Source organism: Oncorhynchus gorbuscha, linkage group LG14 (genome assembly GCF_021184085.1).
Source record: "Oncorhynchus gorbuscha isolate QuinsamMale2020 ecotype Even-year linkage group LG14, OgorEven_v1.0, whole genome shotgun sequence".
NCBI lineage: Eukaryota > Metazoa > Chordata > Actinopteri > Salmoniformes > Salmonidae > Oncorhynchus > Oncorhynchus gorbuscha.
The window spans coordinates 10770260-10789820 of record NC_060186.1 but is presented as its reverse complement, the minus strand read 5'-3'; the positions used below and the strand labels follow the sequence as shown (position 1 = coordinate 10789820).

Here is a 19561-nt window from a genome sequence, read left to right as displayed (position 1 = left end):
TGTGTGAGATTGAGGGCATCAAGCTTAGATTGTATGATGGCCGGGGTGTTAAGCATGTCACAGTTTAGGTCACCTAGCAGCACGAGCTCAGAAGATAGATGGGGGGCAATCAAATCACATATGGTGTCGAGGGCACAGCTGGAGGCAGAGGGTGGTCTATAGCAAGCGGCAACGGTGAGAGACTTGTTTCTGGAAAGGTTCAGTTTTAGAAGTAGAAGCTCAAATTGTTTGAGTACAGACCTGGATAGTAAGACAGAACTCTGCAGGTTATCTTTGCAGTAAATTGCAACACTGCCCCCTTTGGCAGTTTTATCTTGTCGGAAAATGTTATAGTTAGGAATGGAAATTTCAAGGTTTTTGGTGGTCTTCCTAAGCCAACATTCAGACACGGCTAGGACATCCGGATTGGTGGAGTGTGCTAGGGCAGTGAATAAAACAAACTTGGGGAGGAGGCTTCTAATGTTAACATGCTTGAAACCAAGGTTGCACATGTCAACAAATGAGAGAGCCTGGGGGATGGGAGTGGAGGTAGACACTGCAGGGCCTGGATTAACCTCTACATCACCGGAGGAACAGAGGAGGAGTAGAATAAGGGTACGGCTAAAGGCTAACAGAACTGGATGCCTAGTACATTCAGAACAGAGAGTAAAAGGAGAAGATTTCTGGACAAGGTAGAATATATTCAAGGCATAATGTACAGATAAAGGTATAGTAGGATGTGAATACAGTGGGGGTAAACCTGTGCATATAGTGGTAATGAAAGAGGTATTGTCTCTAGAAATAGCATTTAAACCAGGTGATGTCACTGCGTGTGTGGGGGTGGAACTAAATTGTTAGCCGAGGCGTGTTGAGCAGTGCTAGAGGCTCTACAGTGAAATAAAACAATAGTTACAAACCAGAACAGCAATCCACATGACATGGTGACGTTAGGGAAAGACATGCGTAGCCGGGTGATCATACAAGTCCAGTGCGTGGCTTCAAGCAGCTAGCGGCACGGGGCTAGCAGGCTAACAGAAAGGCCTTAGGGGGATGACGCGACGGAGGGAAGTCTGTCGTGCCCCCCTCGTGCAGTTACATCAGCGGACGGATCAGCAGGGCCGTGTGGTAAACCAGGCCAACTGGCAAAATATGTATAGTAGCCGAAGAAATATGTCCGAAGGGCCTCTTAAGTCAACAGTCCAATATGTTTAAGATAGCTAGCAGGCCGCAGATTAGCGGCTGTGCGTTCAGGGGTCGTTAGCTGCTATAATTCCAGGTGGGAATTTTTTTATTTAAAAATCATAATAAAAATGTTTAAAAATAAATAAAAAATAGGTTCAGAGCTTGCGGTAGGAATCCGGAGATAGAGAAGAATAAGTCCGACTAGCTCTGGTTTGAGTAACGCTGTACAGACTGGCGAGAGTTGTCCGGGATAAAGGTAGCTGATGACCGCTAGCCCATCAAATGTATTCGATGGGCCTTGTAAGCCAACAGTCCGTTGTGCTCTAGACAGCTAGCATTCAGGGGATGTTAGCTGCGAAGGTCGGAAGGTGAGAAGGTTCAGAGCTTGCGATAGGAATCCGGGGACATGGAGAGAAAAAAATAGGTCCGGTATGCTCTGGTTGAATCACGTTGTACAAAGGTTAGCTGATGACCGTTGGCTGGCTGGTTAGCTGGCTAGTTTTTGTTGGAAAGATTCCAGTAAGAGGCAAAGAAAAATACTTTAGAGAAAAAGCAGGTCCACACCACATTGGGTGAGGCGGGTTGCAGGAGAGTATTTTGAAGTAAGGGTTTCGAAAAATATAAAAAGATGTGCGAAGAAAAATATATATACATGGGACACGACAAGACGAAGGACAAATACGTCTGACTGCTACGCCATCTTGGATTACAATGCCATAATACATGCAACAAACCTGTTGGTGTCCAAGAGCTCATTTGCTATCTGGGTTCCTATGCTGTCAGCGTAGATCATAGTGGCCATGCCACTGGAGATGCCAGGGATAAGGATAGTACGTTTTCTCTGTTCTGTAACAGAGGGAGGGGTCAGGACAGTGAGCGGAGGTCGGTCAAAAACACCCAAACTATATCCAGAATGACCAGGACGAATATTCCTTTCCTTACCGTCCAACAGCTCGGAGCTGCTCGGCTGTTCAGTTTCTGTGTGACCAGGTCCCCTGTGTGTGGAGAGGGAACAGACAACAAATCATTGTACAACCCTCGAACAGCAGCTACATTTTGGGTCCAAAATGGGACAATTTTGACTGAAATTGTGTCTTGATTCGAAGCAGATAATTAAATTAAATGTATTTTTACTGAATATCATTATAGATTATTCAACCCACAATCTATTTTTGTTGTTATTTTTGTTATTTTACCCCTTTTTCTCTCCAATTTCGTGGTGTCCAATTGTTTTAGTAGCTACTATCTTGTCTCATCGCTACAACTCCTGTCCTCCGATACACAACCCAACCAAGCCGCACTGCTTCTTAACACAGCGCGCATCCAACCCAACCAAGCCGCACTGCTTCTTAACACAGCGCGCATCCAACCCAACCAAGCCGCACTGCTTCTTAACACAGCGCGCATCCAACCCGGAAGCCAGCCGCACCAATGTGTCGGAGGAAACACCGTGCACCTGGCAACCTTGGTTAGCGCGCACTGCGCCCGGCCCGCCTCAGGAGTCGCTGGTGCGCGATGAGACAAGGATATCTCTACCGGCCAAACCCTCCCTAACCCGGACGACGCTAGGCCAATTGTGCGTTGCCCCACGGACCTCCCGGTCGCGGCCGGTTACGACAGAGCCTGGGCGCGAACCCAGAGTCCCTGGTGGCACAGCAACCACTGCGCCACCCGGGAGGCCAACCCACAATCTAGACCTAATGTGAAAAAGCACTTACAAAACTCGGTTTGTTGACACAATAAACTCCACTTCTTTGGTCCAAGGGTTTATAAAACTAAACCACTGACTTTGAAGCATGACGAAGGAGCCAAGTTTTGTTTTGAACTTGTAGCAGCTGGTCTCAATCTTCTCTTTACTACGGAGAACTGTTGAGACACAAAACAGCACCTCTATCACTGAAATGTCACCCCCACCCCCAATTAAAAACAAGTAATGCACAGGGTATTATGGTGTAATTAGCATTTTACCATGCGACAAAGGTAAGAACCTGGTCATTTTCTGTAACCCGAAATAAAGTGCAACCGAAATATAATTCATATCTGTTTGAGCACCCTGCACATCTGGAGAACATATGGTTCTCACCCATACGTAGATACGAACGACAACCAAACTATTCTCCATTACCTTTCCTGTGTGTCTCTGCGAGGTGTTGCAGGTCGTCCTGGTGGAAGTACTCATAACAAGAAGTCCCCAGTAGTTCCTGTGGCAAGTAGCCCAGAACAGTAGTGGCTCTGAAGGACAGAGACAAGGATGCTGTTATTCTTTCTAAACCTACGACAGTCCCAGGTTGATATCTTTTGTCCACTTACCATCTCTAACTATGTACATAATTTCAGAAAGGCACAATAAATGCTAACTATAACCATCAATGTACATGATGCAGCCTTTCTATTTCTATGGAAAAGAGTAAATGGAATGATTGTCAAACATTCGACCACGGTAAAGTGAGCTTGGTTCTTGGTCTCTGAATTGGGATCAAATGCCAAAGTAGAAAGGATTTCACTCAAAGTAACACAAATAAAATCACTTACAGATAATATGAATTATACTGTAAACATACAGTTGAAGTCGGAAGTTACCATACACTTAGGTTGGAGTCATTAAAACTTGTTTTTCAACCACTCCACACATTCCTTGTTAACAAACTATACTTTTGGCAAGTCGGTTAGGACATCTACTTCGTGCATGACACAAGTCATTTTTCCATCAATTGTTTACAGACAAATTATTTCACTTGTAATTCACTGTATCACAATTCCAGTGGGTCAGAAGTTTACATACACTAAGTTGACTGTGACTTTAAACAGCTTGAAAAATTCCCAAAAATTATGTTGTGGCTTTAGAAGCTTCCGATAGGCTAATTGGCATCATTTGAGTCAATTGGAGGTGTACCTGTGGATGTATTTCAAGGCCTACCTTCAAACTCAGTGCCTCTTTGCTTGACATCATGGGAAAATCAAAACAAATCAGCCAAAACCTTAGAAAAAAAATTGTAGACCTCCACAAGTCTGGTTCATCCCAAATGCCTGAAGGTAACACGTTCATCTATACAAACAATAGTACGCAAATAAACACCATGGGACCACGCAGCCGTCATACCGCTCAGGAAGGAGACGCGTTCTGTCTCCTAGAGATGAACGTAGTTTGGTACGAAAAGTGCGAATCAATCCCAGAACAGCAGCAAAAGACCTTGTGAAGATGCTAGAAGAAACAGGTACAAAAGTGACTATATCCACAGTAAAACGAGTCCTATATCGACATAACCTGAAAGGCCGCTCAGCAAGGAAGAAGCCACTGCTCCAAAACCACCATAAAAAAAAGCAAGATTACAGGTTGCAACTGCACATGGGGACAAAGATCATACTTTTTGGAGAAATGTCCTCTGGTCTGATGAAACAAAAATAGAACTGCTTGGCCATAATGACCATCGTTATGTTTGGAGGAAAAGGGGGAGGCTTGCAAGCCGAAGAACACCATCCCAACCGTGAATCACGGGGGTGGCAGCATCATGTTGTGGGGGTGCTTTGCTGCAGGAGGAACTCGGGCACGTGGATATATTGAAGCAACATCTCAAGACATCAGTCAGAAAGTTAAAGCTTGGTCGCAAATGGGTCTTCCAAATGGACAATGGCTACAAGCATACTTCCAAAGTTGTGGAAAAATGGCTTAAGGACAACAAAGTCAAGGTCTTGGAGTGGCCATCACAAAGCCCTGACCTCAATCCCATAGAAGATTTGTGGGCAGAACTGAAAAGGCGTGTGCGAGCAAGGAGGCCTACAAACCTGACTCAGTTATACCAGCTCTGTCAGGAGGAATGGGCCAAAATTCACCCAACTTATTGTGTGAAGCTTGTGGAAGGCCACCTGAAACATTTGACCCAAGCTAACCAATTTAAAAGGCAATGCTACCGAATACTAATGGAGTGTATGTAAACTTCTGACCCACTGAGAATGTGATGAAAGAAATAAAAGCTGAAATAAAATCACTCTACTATTATTCTGACATTTCACATTCTTAAAATAAAGTGATGATCCTAACTGACCTGTCACGCCCTGACCTTAGAGATCCTCTATTCTCTATTTTGGGTTAGGTCGGGGTGTGACTAGGGTGGGCATTCTAGTTTTGTTATTTCTATGTTGGCCTGGTATGGTTCCTAATCAGAGGCAGCTGTCTATTGTTGTCTCTGATTGGGGATCATATTTAGGCAGCCTTTTCTCACCTGTTTGTTGTGGGATCTTGTTTTTGTATTGTTGCCTTGAGCACGACAAAGTTGTACATTAGTTTATTTTCTCCTTATTGTTTTTTGTGCCGGTTCTCATAATAATAAAAGATGATGAACCCAAACCACGCTGCATTTTGGTCTGATGTTTACAACGACGTTCGTGACAGAAGATCCCACCACCCACGGACCAAGCAGCGTGCCCAGGAGGAGCAGGGATCCTGGCCTGGGAGGAAAGCCAGGAGTGGAGGACATCCTGGACTTGGGACGAAATAATGGCAGGAGACAAAAGCCTGCGATGGAAGCAGGCGGAAGCAGCGAAGGAGGGACAGCGACGACACTGGGGTACGTGGCCACGACGTAGGCCCAAGCAGCAGCCTCCAAACATTTTTTAGGGTGGGGTACACAGGGTGGTCGTCGCCGCTGAGGGGTGAGTCAGAGACCATGGAGGAAGCGATGGAGAGATTGAGAGAAAATGAACGGAGGGGTGAGATAGAGACCTTCGAGGAGTGGTTGGCGAAATGTGAAGAGAATGAAGTGGAAGAGCTGTTGGTTTGGCTGGAGAGGCAAGACAGTCGCGCTGAGGTGCATGTTAGCCGTGCAACCTGTGTCAGCTCCCTGTATTTCAAATCAAATTTATTTATATAGCCCTTCGTACATCAGCTGATATCTCAAAGTGCTGTACAGAAACCCAGCCTAAAACCCCAAACAGCAAGCAATGCAGGTGTAGAAGCACGGTGGCTAGGAAAAATTCCCTAGAAAGGCCAAAACCTAGGAAGAAACCTAGAGAGGAACCAGGCTATGTGGGGTGGCCAGTCCTCTTCTGGCTGTGCCGGGTGGAGATTATAACAGAACATGGCCAAGATGTTCAAATGTTCATAAATGACCAGCATGGTCAAATAATAATAAGGCAGAACAGTTGAAACTGGAGCAACAGCACGGCCAGGTGGACTGGGGACAGCAAGGAGTCATCATGTCAGGTAGTCCTGGGGCATGGTCCTAGGGCTCAGGTCCTCCGAGAGAGAGAAAGAAAGAGAGAAGGAAAGAATTTGTCCTGAAGAGCGTGTCATCTGTCCGGTACCATCTGTGCCGGCTCCACACACCAGGTCTCCAGGTCGCCTCCACAGCCCAGTACGTCCTGTGCCAGTTCTCCACACTTGCTTTGAGGAGCGTGTTATCGTTCCGGTACAATGTGTGCCGGTTCTATGCACTGTGTTCCAGTGCGCCTCCACAGCCAGGTACGTCCTGTGCCAGCTCCCCGCACTTGCCGTGCTAAGGTTGTCATCTGTCCAGGACATGTTGTGCCAGCTCTATGTTCCAGACCTCTAGTGCACCTTCACAGCCCAGTATGTCCTGTGCCGGCTCCGCGCACCAGGCCTCCTGTGCGTCTCCCCAGCCCGGTATGTCCTGTGCTGGCTCCACGCTCTAGGCCTCCTGTGCGTCTCCCCAGGCCGGTACTTCCTGTGCCAGCTCCACATACCCGGCCTCCAGTGTGTTTCCCCAGCCCGGTACGCCCTGCGCCAGCTCCACGCTCCAGGCCTCCTGCGCGTCTCCCCAGCCTGGTACGCCGTGTCAGCTCCACGCAACAGGCCTCCAGCGACGGTTTGCAGTCCAGAGCCTCCAGTGACGGTCTGCAGTCCGGAGCCTCCAGTGACGGATCCATGGCCCGGGGCCTCCAGTGATGATCCATGGCCCGGAGCCTCCAGTGATGATCCATGGCCCGGAGCCTCCAGTGATGATCCATAGCCCGGAGCCTCCAGTGATGATCCATGGCCCGGAGCCTCCAGTGAGGGTTCCTAGTCCAGAGCCTCCTGCGAGGGTTCCCAGTCCAGAGCATAGTTTTGTTATTTCTATGTTGGCCTGGTATGGTTCCCAATCAGAGGCAGCAGTCTATCGTTGTCTCTGATTGGGGATCATATTTAGGCAGCCTTTTCCCACCTGTTTGTTGTGGGATCTTGTTTTTGAATTGTTGCCTTTGAGCACGACAAAGCTGCATGTTAGTTTCTTTGCTCTTTATTGTTTTTTTGTGTCGGTTCACATAATAAAAGATGATGAACCCAAACAACGCTGTATTTTGGTCCGATGCTTACAACGATGTTCGTGACATGAGCTAAGACAGGGAATTTTTACTAGGATTAAATGTCAGGAATTGTGAAACTAAGTTTAAATGTAGTTGGCTAAGGTGTATGTAAACTTCCGACTTCAACTGTAAATCAAACAGGACTGCCGCCTTCAATGCACTCTTTGCTGTTGGTCAGAAGATCTCACCACCAGTGTTACATTTTAGGACAGCCTGGGTCACAATAACAAATCCACATATGTGAAAGGGCTCCTGTTGTGAAATGGAGCTGCCTATTTGACAATTGATAAGTTAGAAGGTCTTTATCTTGACATGCTTACTATATAAAAAATTATATTTCCAACACAATGTTCCAAGTAAACATTTTTCAATTTATAATCTGTATTTCAAACCAATAGTATTAGTATTGTACTGTTGCCATCTCTTGAAATAATCAGTACAGTCATCTCTTCAAGGGCTATATTGTCTCATTTGGAATGCATTCTGACCAGTTGCTGGAAAACTTGGGGTAGCCCCATTACACTTACAGCCACTGTGGTATGGGTAGGGGGTGCCATGGCAAACCCTATCCAAGATGACTGCCTGCCAGGCCTGCCTTAACCAACGTCATTGCTTTTCTCTTTATTTGTTTCTTTCTTTCGCTGTTAATACAAGCACAGGTTGGGTTACCCAGGGTATAACTGTAATGTTAACCAAGGCCAATTTAACTTAGCCTTGGCTAACATTACAGTATGTATCAAAACATACTCAACTCAGCTGAAAGAGAATCTGAACAAAACTCTTGAGAACAATACTCTATGAAAGTTACCAGGAAGTGACTGCCTCTCAGCCTTGTAGTTTTTAAAAACTTTTGTAGGCTTTTTGAATGGTCTTCAATGGGCAAAAACGTAGTGCAATGGTCTTAGGGGCAAAAACTCAGTAAAAACAAATAACTGTATATACTGTATATATTACGGATTTGATTATATAATCGGTAAGCCTGTTCAAAAGATTAGCGGACTTGATCCAGAAGTAAATCGAAAGGGGCGGTTACTTTCACAGGGTATAGATTCAGTTTTATTTCCCTCTGTGTTTTTCATCAGGTGAAGGATATGCCCACAATGCCCCCTTATGAACAGTATTGGTTCAAAATTATGCCAACACTTGCCAAGAATATTTAATAATGAGCAAAAATCGCAAAAAGGTTTGAGGAGGGGATAAGAGGCACAACTTACTGTTGGTCTACGAAGTTGAACTTGCCGTCAATTGCAAAGCGAGTGACAAACTGGGTGGGTTTGACCTTGGCCTCTCGTGAGGGCTGACAGGCATTGTTAGGGTGAACGCGGCACACAGAAACCAGGCAGGACAGATGGGAGGACTCGTTATCGTCGCTCTCAGCATCCAGCTGGGTGGAGGGCCAACTCTGCATGTAACCAGTGCAATGGACAGTGCAATATCGTTGAGACTCTACAGGGGGAGACAGTGTACATAAAACTTGTGTTTACACTTAACCCCTACATGTAATTCCAATCAAGGCCCTATCAGGTCTAACCTCAGTGAGGTGGAATCAAGAAAAATAAATTGTACTTCTGGGTTGATGACCACCACGTTTCTCTCTGCTCTTACGATGTATTTAGTGAAAGTCCTTTCTGCATGGCTCTCACCCTTTTTCTTGGAGCTGCTGGGCTGGATGGTTTTGTCTTCTGTCTTCATAACTGTTCTGCTGTGCTTCATGCGGCAGAAGAAGGAGCGCCGTGCCCCTGTACACAGTTGAACTGCTCCCACAGGAAGGTCCTGCACCTGTAACCCTGCTAAAGAACCGGGAGAGCATATGATACAACAACATCATATTATATTTACAATATTAAAAAACACATTGAAGACAGAACATAAAAAGAAAGTGACTGTGATCTCAAAAGAGAACGAGGGCAAAGTGGAAACCAGTAAAGCAACAGTAAACAGAACCCAGGCTCTCTGCTCTTTCCCCTGTGCTAATAGAACCGAAATAAAAGCTGCAACTTTCTTTAAAGTAATACCGTTATAGTGGTGACATAGCTTTAACTGAATCTCAACAAGACACAAACAAATCAAAACACAGATAGAAATAGATATGAAAATCCCAGCAACAGATACATTTAAATAAAGTCTTTGCAGACTTACTTTTGGCATCTATGAGCCGTTCGCGAGGGTATAATCCTGAGGCTGACAGCTGCTCTTTCACTTTACTAATGTCCTTCGGGTGGACATAATCAAAAAGACTCTGTCCAATTAGTTCCAACTGTAAACAAAAACAGCACTTTAATTATCAGAACCAAACTATTCATCTCAGAGCCCGGAACCAAATCTTGTGTGAGCTAGCTAGCTAGCCAACTATACTTCTGAACTAGGGGAAACAAATGATTCAGATCCCCACTTCAGAACCACCTCAACTTTCTGGTTAAACCTCCGGTCTCCACTTCAAGCATCATCTCCACAATATAAAGCATGAAACAGATTCAGGTACAACTTTACTATAGTACAGAAATTCTAAGGTATTAAAAGGGAATTTCAGTATTTTACATTTTGATTTTAGATAGGTCCTCACCATGTAAGTAGTCTATGGGCCAGGAGAATATATAATCCATGGTTCAGTTTTCTTTAGACAGCCACTACAAACGTCAGCTAACTTTAGCCATCACTAGCTAACAATCAATGAGAGTGGTAGGGGCATGGGGTGCCTGTTACAAATGGCCAAAGAAAACCAAACCATGGAACTAAATGAATGGTATAAACACTGTTAAGTAATGATCTCTTCCTAAAGTTGTCATTGAGAGTATTTAAGTGGATAACAGATAGGATTGAGTGATAGTGACATTGTTGGAATCCACCTCAATAATTAGCTCAATTTATAATTAAGTAGCAAATTAAGACTGCCAGACCTGCTTATTATATATTATAAACTGGGTAGGTCGAGCCCTGAAAGCTGATTGGCTGAAAGCCATGGTATACCAGACTGTATACCACACCCGCTCGGGCTTTATTGCTTAAGTATAACCAGTTAACTGACCCGACTGTAGTTGAGGAACTTGGAGACGGATTCTGAGGTAAAGAGGATCTTCCCCCTGTCACAACTCACCACGAACAGGAACCCATCTGCAGCCTGGGGAAATGAGACACGGCACGACCTCAATATATTTCATTCTGGGTCCATGAAAACACTGACACTGCTACAGTGTATAAACCATCCGTGTGTATCCACTCTCTCTGTTTACTCTAAAATGGCCGAGTCTGTGTGACAAACATGCACACTTGTGGGAGATCAGAGCTGGCAAAGGTTAAACAACAGAACACTCCAAGCGAGGGGAAAGAACTGGCTACTTCTATATGATTTAATTCTACATAGAATTGAGCGGTTGACACATCCTGTTCTAATTAAGGATATTCCAGAGTAAAGTTAGGTAGTAATTGAATGGAAAAATACCAGAGGGTATACTGTGTTACTGTCCAAAAAAATAAAGTGTATACTTAGTCTGAAGAAGAAACATGCCCACCACACTCTCATAACTTTGGATAAAATGCAGCACTTTGAAAATAAAAACCACACAATTGTATATTTCACCTCATCATTGTAATCTGAAAGGAATAACCCTAGGTCACTATATTATTGGTTAATATTATATTTCCCATATCAATACCAAAATGATCAGATATTTTTGGAGCCTAGAAGACTCAACACACAAAAACTGTAAATTGACACACCACATAATCCTGTCCCACTGTTGTGACTGCTGCCACAATACCAAATGGGATTGATCTTGGTTGATTGGAGAAAGAGATTGAATGGCGGCCTACCGTGAGCACCAGGTGCTTGAGATCATCCTGAGGCAGAAATGAAGGCTTGCGTTTGTAGTTAACATCAGTAAAGGAACTGCTGGCACCTGCTGACGAGACGAACACAGCACTGAGCTGTTGTCTGTGTAGTCCTTGTCCCTTAGGAGCTTGACATTTCTATCATAAATTGAGTTACAAATATATAGAAATATTAAATCTATATTATCAGCAATGAACCAAGCTATTTGTGCACAGCTGTGTATTTTGCCACCACAATGTGTCCTAGGCTGTTACTGCATTAGTATAGCTTCATGAGACCTACCTTAAAGAGATGTGTGGTGCTGCACAGATTGCCTGGTATGATACTGTATTGTAGGGGCAGTTTTGGGATGATGAGGCCTACCTTTCAGGGCTTTCAGATGCTGTACAGCCATTCGCAGAACCGTGAGTTTGTCAAGCTTTTTGGCCATGGGGTTCCAGGAGGGGATCATGGCTGACAGCTCGTCGATAAGGGTGTTCATTTTGTCCCTTCGCCGCTTTTCGATTTGGCTGTGTGGCTCCCTGTGAGTGAGGGCACAAATACACTTATTTGTCTCTCTCACACATATCTCACACACTTAAGTATACAGGTGTCTGATGGGTTGCTATCAAGTTAGCATGATATCATTTATAAAAGCAACAACACATGATAGGGTGTGTGTTATTGTTATTATTGGCTTTACGTTGATGTGGTTGCTCGCATCGTACCAGCTTCAGTATTAGTATTACTAATACTGTAGTATTATGTCATATGTAATATTAAAGTATCCTCCTGTTTGTTAAAGCAAGTTCAGTCAAAAATGGGATTTTCCTGTGTTTTATATATATTTCCACAACATGATGTTGGAATAATACTGTGAAATGTATGATAATACCCTTTTAGTGTAAGAGTTGTTTGAAATGACATCCTGAAATTTCAGCCAGTTTTGGTGGGATGGAGTTTTGGCCTGCCTGGTGAATCTGCCAAACTGCTCGTTTTCAGTTTTCCCCTGGACCACTCTCAGATAGTCCTAGCGAAATTCTTGCTCGAGAAACTGTTCTTGCTAAGAAGCTATGTGTTTTTTTTACCATGTTGATTGAAAACAGTCAGAGTAAGGTACTTAATTGTTACATTTACATTTAAGTCATTTAGCAGACGCTCTTATCCCCCAGAAGTGATTTGATTTTTAAATGGCTGCATTGGCCTTTAACTCCCTATCAATATACCAAATTAATATGTATGCCAGGCTCTTACCTGAACCATTTTATTTTCACCTGTTGATCATCGTCTTCCGATCTGAATTGGAATGGGAAATAGTTATGATTATTTAAAATGATTCATTTCAGCACTTGGCCTGGCTCTGAGAGATCTTGCCAAGATTATTGCTGAAATAAAATTCATTGCTAAAGAATCTTCAATTACCTGCTCTGTTGCTCCTCTATTTGAGCATCACCATTTTCCCTGCGAGACATGGAGAACAGAACATATAAGACCACCGGGTATGAGACAAACATAAAAATGCTCTTTTTATGCTGCTTCGTGAAAGGTTAGGTCTCTCTGCTCTTACCTGTTATCTAGATCCCCCTTCCGTTTCCTAGACAGCTCTTGGATTGGCATGGCTCCTGCCTTGTGGGGGGTTATGACATCAGGCATGGCTCCTGCCTTGTGGGGGGTTATGACATCAGGCATGGCTCCTGCCTTGTTGGGGGTTATGACATCAGGCATGGCTCCTGCCAGGTGGGGGGTTATGACATCAGGCATGGCTCCTGCCAGGTGGGGCGTTATGACATCAGGCATGGCTCCTGCCAGGTGGGGCGTTATGACGTAAGGCCGAGAAACAGGAAGTCTATTGGTTTCTCCTAACTGCAAGGGTCCTAAACCACAGGCACAAGAACCATACAAAACTGACACATTAGCTTTGATTTCTCATCATTTGTAATTCACCTACGGTCAAATCGATGCATTATTGTAGCACTGACACTATTACGGAGGCCTAGAGACAAAATGGGTTGGTGTTTTGTTTAATTCCCCAGATTTTATATTTGCCAGTGTTGAAAACCTCCATGAAGAACAATCACATATCCCCGATAATCAACTGAAACCCTCAACTGAGGACTGGGAAAATAAAATAACGAATGAATGCAGTTACTTGCTTTTCCCAGAAGATGGCCCAAATACCAACTCAATGGATGTTGACCTCAAGCATCCCATACAACGTTCCAACCATGTGTATCACTCACTACAAGCTGCCTGGGAGTGGGCAAAATATTGTGTAAAAAGTTTCAAAATAAAAATAATTTTAAACCGTCTTATAAATATAAATGTTCTTGTGTTGATCAGTCACATGATACCCGTGTATGCACTAACTAACATCCACTTGAGAGGACTGTAAATAAACTCTCAATTGTAAGCCCATTGACAAATGTTCCTCAGTGTAAATTAGTTTTAAGTTCAGCTAACTGGAAATGGCCTTACATCTTGTAACTGATCATCTTGAAAGCCATAAACCTGGCAGGTGAGGCGAATGAACTCTCCCGGCTGTCGTGCAGCACGTGATGAGTACCATACGAGGGCGTCTAACCAACCACTGGCTTTATCCCAGTTTTCCCCCAGCATGTGTTTGACGTGATAGTTTCTGCTATCGCCTTACCTCACTGCTTAGATAATACTGTAACATTGACCTACTTCACGCACGACTCCCCATTCTACTTTAAGCGGGGACATTTTATTTGAAATATTGTTTAAAAGGTGGAAGATGTTTTGGGATTCTAATGCTTCTAATGTAACAAATGTTTATAAATAATGGTTAATGAACTAGGCTACATCTAGGATTGTTGGGGTAATTTCTGGCATTGAGGTGGAATGCCGAAACTATTCCAGCCCTGCCTTCTCTCTTCCTTTTCCTGCATGCATCTCACGAAGCATGAGAAACTGTAGTAGCATAAAAGCAAAACAAGTTGAAATATTCCACAGGTAGAGAGATGGTAGTGGAACTACCGTAATTTTTATAATTCTGTAGTTGTATCATCATGTAGGGATAATCTTCATTAGTTATTTTTCAATTTTCATGAAAATAGTTAAGGCAAATCTGACTACGTTTGTTGCCCAATCAAGTAGAAACATTGTCAAACATCCAAAAGCCACAAAGACAGTGAGTAGCTCAGGGTTGAGGTAAATTTAGAATGCTTTGATACATTAACATTAATTAACTGAAAATGGATATAAATTAGAATATCATACATTTCATAAAATCCAACACAATTGTAAAGGGAAGAGTGGAGATCCCTATTTTGCAGTAACTAACTAAAGGGGAAGACAAATGTCATATCAAATACAATTAGGTAGTTATGTGGGGAAATGGTTGTGCTACACATTCATTTGGTTGACGTACTTCGTATCAAAGTTCAAAGAACCGGAGAAACCCCTGGTAAATACGCAGCAGTCATTTCCTGGCTAGGCCAGCCTCTCTCCATGTCATATCAAATCAAATCAAATGTTATTTGTCACAGACGTGGTTAGCAGATGTTAATGCGAGTGTAGCGAAATGCTTGTGCTTCTAGTTCCGACAATGCAGTAATAACCAACGAGTAATCTAGCTAACAATTCCAAAACTACTACCTTATACACACAAATGTAAAGGGATAAAGAATATGTACATAAAGATACATGAATGAGTGATGGTAGAGAGCGGCATAGGCAAGATGCAGTAGGTATCGAGTACAGTATTTACATATGGAGATGAGTATGTAAACAAAGTGGCATAGTTTAAAGTGGCTAGTGATACATGTATTACATAAAGATGCAGTATATACATATACATATGGGATAAATAATGTAGGGTATGTAAACATTATATTAAGTAGCATTGTTTAAATTGGCTAGTGATATATTTTACATCAATTTCCATCAATTCCCATTATTAAAGTGGCTGGAGTTGAGTCAGTGTGTTGGCAGCAGCCACTCAATGTTAGTGGTGGCTGTTTAACAGTCTGATGGCCTTGAGATAGAAGCTGTTTTTCAGTCTCTCGGTCCCCGCATTGATGCACCTGTACTGACCTCGCCTTCTGGATGATAGCGGGGTGAACAGGCAGTGGCTCGGGTGGTTGTTGTCCTTGATGATCTTTATGGCCTTCCTGTGACATCGGGTGGTGTAGGTGTCCTGGAGGGCAGGTAGTTTGCCCACAGTGATGCGTTGTGCAGACCCCACTACCCTCTGGAGAGCCTTACGGTTGTGGGCGGAGCAGTTGCCGTACCAGGTGGTGATACAGCCCGACAGGATGCTCTCGATTGTGCATCTGTAGAAGTTTGTGAGTGCTTTTGGTGACAAGCCAAATTTCTTCAGCCTCCTGAGGTTGAAGAGGCGCTGCTGCGCCTTCTTCACGATGCTGTCTGTGTGGGTGGACCAATTCAGTGTCTGTGATGTGTACGCCGAGGAACTTAAAACTTGCTACCCTCTCCACTACTGTTCCATCGATGTGGATAGGGGGTTGTTCCCTCTGCTGTTTCCTGAAGTCCACAATCAGCTCCTTAGTTTTGTTGACGTTGAGTGTGAGGTTATTTTCCTGACACCACATTCCGAGGGCCCTCACCTCCTCCCTGTAGGCCGTCTCGTCGTTGTTGGTAATCAAGCCTACCACTGTTGTCGTCCGCAAACTTGATGATTGAGTTGGAGGCGTGCGTGGCCACGCAGTCGTGGGTGAACAGGGATTACAGGAGAGGGCTCAGAACGCATCCTTGTGGGGCTCCTGCTGTTGTGCCTTTGAACAAGACAGTTAACCCTTATATGCTCAGTGTGCTTCCAACCATTTAGGGTGTATGTGTCTTAGGGGGATTGGGATACAAGCAGAAACTAATTTCTGTTCACTGAAATAAATTTACAGTGTTCTTCTTAAATGTTGATCCAGTTCTTGTCGCTAATTGAGGGAAACACAAACTCACTGACAACTGGGAACCGGACATCAACAAGTTCCCTGGTTGTGCAGGACATGAGTGGGTGGTGCAGAAACCAGTTAAATTGAATGATACACTAAATTACACCTGGCTTCCTAAGAGATGGCTGTATAGCAAGTGAGGCTTGTGTGACGGAGTGAGAAGCCTCTGTATTGGAGCTTGATAATGCAGCCGCTAAACCTTCCATGGATGATGCTCTCTCCTGGCTGGATAAACGTGGCGAGGATCGCACTACTCCATTGGACCAAGTCTTCAGCTGATGATGAAAACCCTGGCAGTCACAGCCCATATAAATGAATGTCCCCTCAAAAGGACTCTCCCTCCTCAGATGAGCTTCCTGTGGCTGGTGCCTGCCACTTTCACATAAGAACTCGCTCTCACACAAGAACCCCAGTGTGTTGATAGGGTAATTGGTACAACTAGAACATTCATGTCTAAAAGTTGATTAGACAGCACAGCAGTATGATGTTATGACAGTATATAGTTATTGCAGTATGAAGTTATAGCAGTATGAAGTTATAGCAGTATCTAGTTAAGACAGTATGACATTATGGCAGTATCTAGTTAAAGCAGTATGACATTCTGGCAGTATCTAGTTAAGGCAGTATGACATTCTGGCAGTATCTAGTTAAGGCAGTATATAGTTAAAGCAGTATTGGTGAGTATCCGAGTTCAGATTCCCTATTATATTCACTGAAAAAAAACGCATGTAGTTTATCACCTGATAAGCTAGTAATTAGTATAAGTACCCTTTTTTACATTACACACATCTTTCTCCGTTCAAATTATATATTATACTTGTAGGAAATCGTAGACACCCGATAGGCTAGTTATTAGTGTCCAGGTTTACATTATGCACTTTATTCTCATCTCCCCATCATAACCTCTCATGGAAAAAGGGAGGTTCCGGTGAAGTTGTCCTGCAAACGTCTTCATCAATCTTACATGTAAAAGCCTAGAATTAATTATTGGTTAATCATTAATTTATTTAACTAGGCAAGTCAGTTAAGAACAAATTCTTATTTTCAATAACAGCCTAAGAACAGAGGTTTAACTGCCTTGTTCAGGAGCAGTACAGCAGATTCGTACCATGTCAGCTTGGGGATTTGATCTTGCAACCTTTCAGTTACTAGTCCAACATTCTAACCACTAGGCTACCTGCCTCCCTGGCAAATTATGGCTAATCATACCTCCTTGTGTTTGCACATTTTCTGTTAGAGGAATGTTAGCTTTACACTTCCATTCATTTAAGGAAGATTATTTTCAGATAATAAAAACAGTTCCAATCCTTTGGCCGTCTTTTAAGCCAACAAAAGAAAGGCAACTCTACACCTGTCACACTGGCCAAACTGACAAGTTCACCTGAGGACAGCCATTCCCCTTTCACTCCCACAGAAATCACCCCTCCCCCACAACAACCTCTGCATTGGTTTTGAATAATACTAGGGGCCAGACAAAAACGGCAATATCATGTTGGACACCTACATACATGAGGTACAATACTAAGAAAGAGGGCTGACAGTAGAATACATTTTGTTTATTCAATATACAAAACAGAAGGAATACATCTTGTAATGGAGGAATCTATGCTATTCAGGCGAAGTACAGTTGACCGTTGGCAATACGGTTTTAACAATTGGTTGCCTAACAGAGTGCTGTCTGTCCAGTCTCTTTATCCGTTCCTGTGTAACGTTTGTCATCCTAGAACACCTTTAGGTCTGGTACTACTTTAAGTTAAATAATTATTAAGGTCAGAAATAAATCAATATTGTTACAGTAATTGGTTGATAAGCCTACAACACTATTAAGAATTGTCAACCTATGTCCAGAGCAAGACTGTCAGTAGTCTCCCAACAAGGATGTTGTTGTTATTGAAAAAGGAAAGTCACACCATATTTGCTTATTGTGTCCCTTTGCATTTCATATTGTTAACGTGAAACTATAGTCCTATATAAACCAACCCAGGACATGTTATTGGGGTATGATGGTAATGCATAAAGACTAGAGGCAAGATAAAAACAATCCCAAGTGTTGCAGGGATTGACCTACAGTTTACCTCTTATATAAGAGGTCCAAACGCACACGTGCAGCTTGCGTTGACTAGTTATATCAAGTTATGGGCTCTGGTATTACAAAATAACTGAACACAGGCCTATATAGCCTAAACAAATTACATATTGGCCAAAGCGCAGCTAGCCTACTTGATGTAGCATATAGGCTCAATTAAAATGTGCCGGGATGGCCTATACATTTTTACAAATGTTTTATGCTGAAAATATATATTATTTTCAAAGGAGCGACATGAGTGACCATATTCAATTACATTCATAACATGTACATTATTGGATGTTATGGACAAATTGCAGAGTGGGAAATTGTTATTAAAGATGCATGCCGCATATTAGCCTAGCTTGCACGTTCGGGAACGAACAATAATTGTTTTGGGCTGAGTTCTAATAAATCCACCCACCCACCTTGAGAATTGGGAAACTTTTTCATAACTCACTTATTGAAAATATTCTTTAACATTTTACCATGCATCGCCAGAATCACAATGCGGTCATGGAGATCAAGTTACGAACATGTGGCAATGCATCAGAATGCTTTAAGACATGGGAAATTCTCGTCACCAAAAATACAAATTTGCCGCGATACATTGAAATTCTACAACTATGAAAACATGTAGGCTAGGATATGACTTTAGGCTACCCAAACACATATATAAAACATAATTTCGGCTATACGTGCGACTGAACAGGATATGGTGCAAGCATTATCCAAGCATACATTTCGTGATTGGTGCCATTTTATTTGATTAACAGGCTAACCGACATAGATTATTAGTCTAGGCAAAATTACCAAAGGCATGAACAGATCTATTTTACACAAGGTTTACCATAAATACAATTCCACCATGCACATATTCTAATAAAATCACGCCAACTCCTACCTGCGAAATTACATGGTAAAATGCCACAAATATGTTCAAAACTATTAAACTTCCACAGGCGCGTCCTAGGACTTCTTCGAGTGTGCGTTTGCTCCATTGATCTACATTTGGGGGAGAACCAAAATTGTTTTTCAAAGCGAAAGACATGAAAACAGCTCCCCTCAATCTCACCCGGCGCATAGCATCGACTACAATAAACTATTATCACCTCATAACCAAGATAACTCACACGTGGTGCTTTCAAGATAACTCGGAAAGATCAGAACCTCCAAGTGAAAATGTGCGTACGGTTTTTGCGTAGTTTCCTATTGGTTGATTCTGATCATTTTCATCCTGGAGCTCAGTTTACGAGTTTCCGAGTTCGAGTTGTCTTGAACGCGGTACAAATAGGT

General features: G+C 43.1%; 1 protein-coding gene across 9 annotated transcripts in view; it reads right to left on the bottom strand.

The window, feature by feature from the left end:
• LOC123994419 (aryl hydrocarbon receptor nuclear translocator-like protein 2) overlaps window positions 1-19561 on the bottom strand; it is a 31609-nt gene that overhangs the window by 10695 nt on the left and 1353 nt on the right. For 2 of the 9 annotated variants that reach the window (XM_046296959.1, XM_046296964.1), the window contains exons 1-14: window positions 19170-19468; window positions 12837-13143; window positions 12692-12730; window positions 12524-12565; window positions 11654-11811; window positions 11272-11360; window positions 10487-10579; window positions 9601-9718; window positions 9105-9251; window positions 8676-8907; window positions 3287-3393; window positions 2880-3027; window positions 2104-2156; window positions 1896-2007 (exon numbers count right to left, since the gene is read on the bottom strand). In XM_046296959.1, coding sequence (XP_046152915.1) covers window positions 1896-2007; window positions 2104-2156; window positions 2880-3027; window positions 3287-3393; window positions 8676-8907; window positions 9105-9251; window positions 9601-9718; window positions 10487-10579; window positions 11272-11360; window positions 11654-11811; window positions 12524-12565; window positions 12692-12730; window positions 12837-13143; window positions 19170-19266 — 1742 coding nt within the window. In that variant the 5' untranslated portion in view covers window positions 19267-19468. Of the gene's footprint in view, window positions 1-1895; window positions 2008-2103; window positions 2157-2879; window positions 3028-3286; window positions 3394-8675; window positions 8908-9104; window positions 9252-9600; window positions 9719-10486; window positions 10580-11271; window positions 11361-11653; window positions 11812-12523; window positions 12566-12691; window positions 12731-12836; window positions 13144-19169; window positions 19472-19561 lie in introns of those variants that run through there. The other 7 variants (XM_046296966.1, XM_046296967.1, XM_046296960.1 and 4 more) reach the window with 6 other exon arrangements.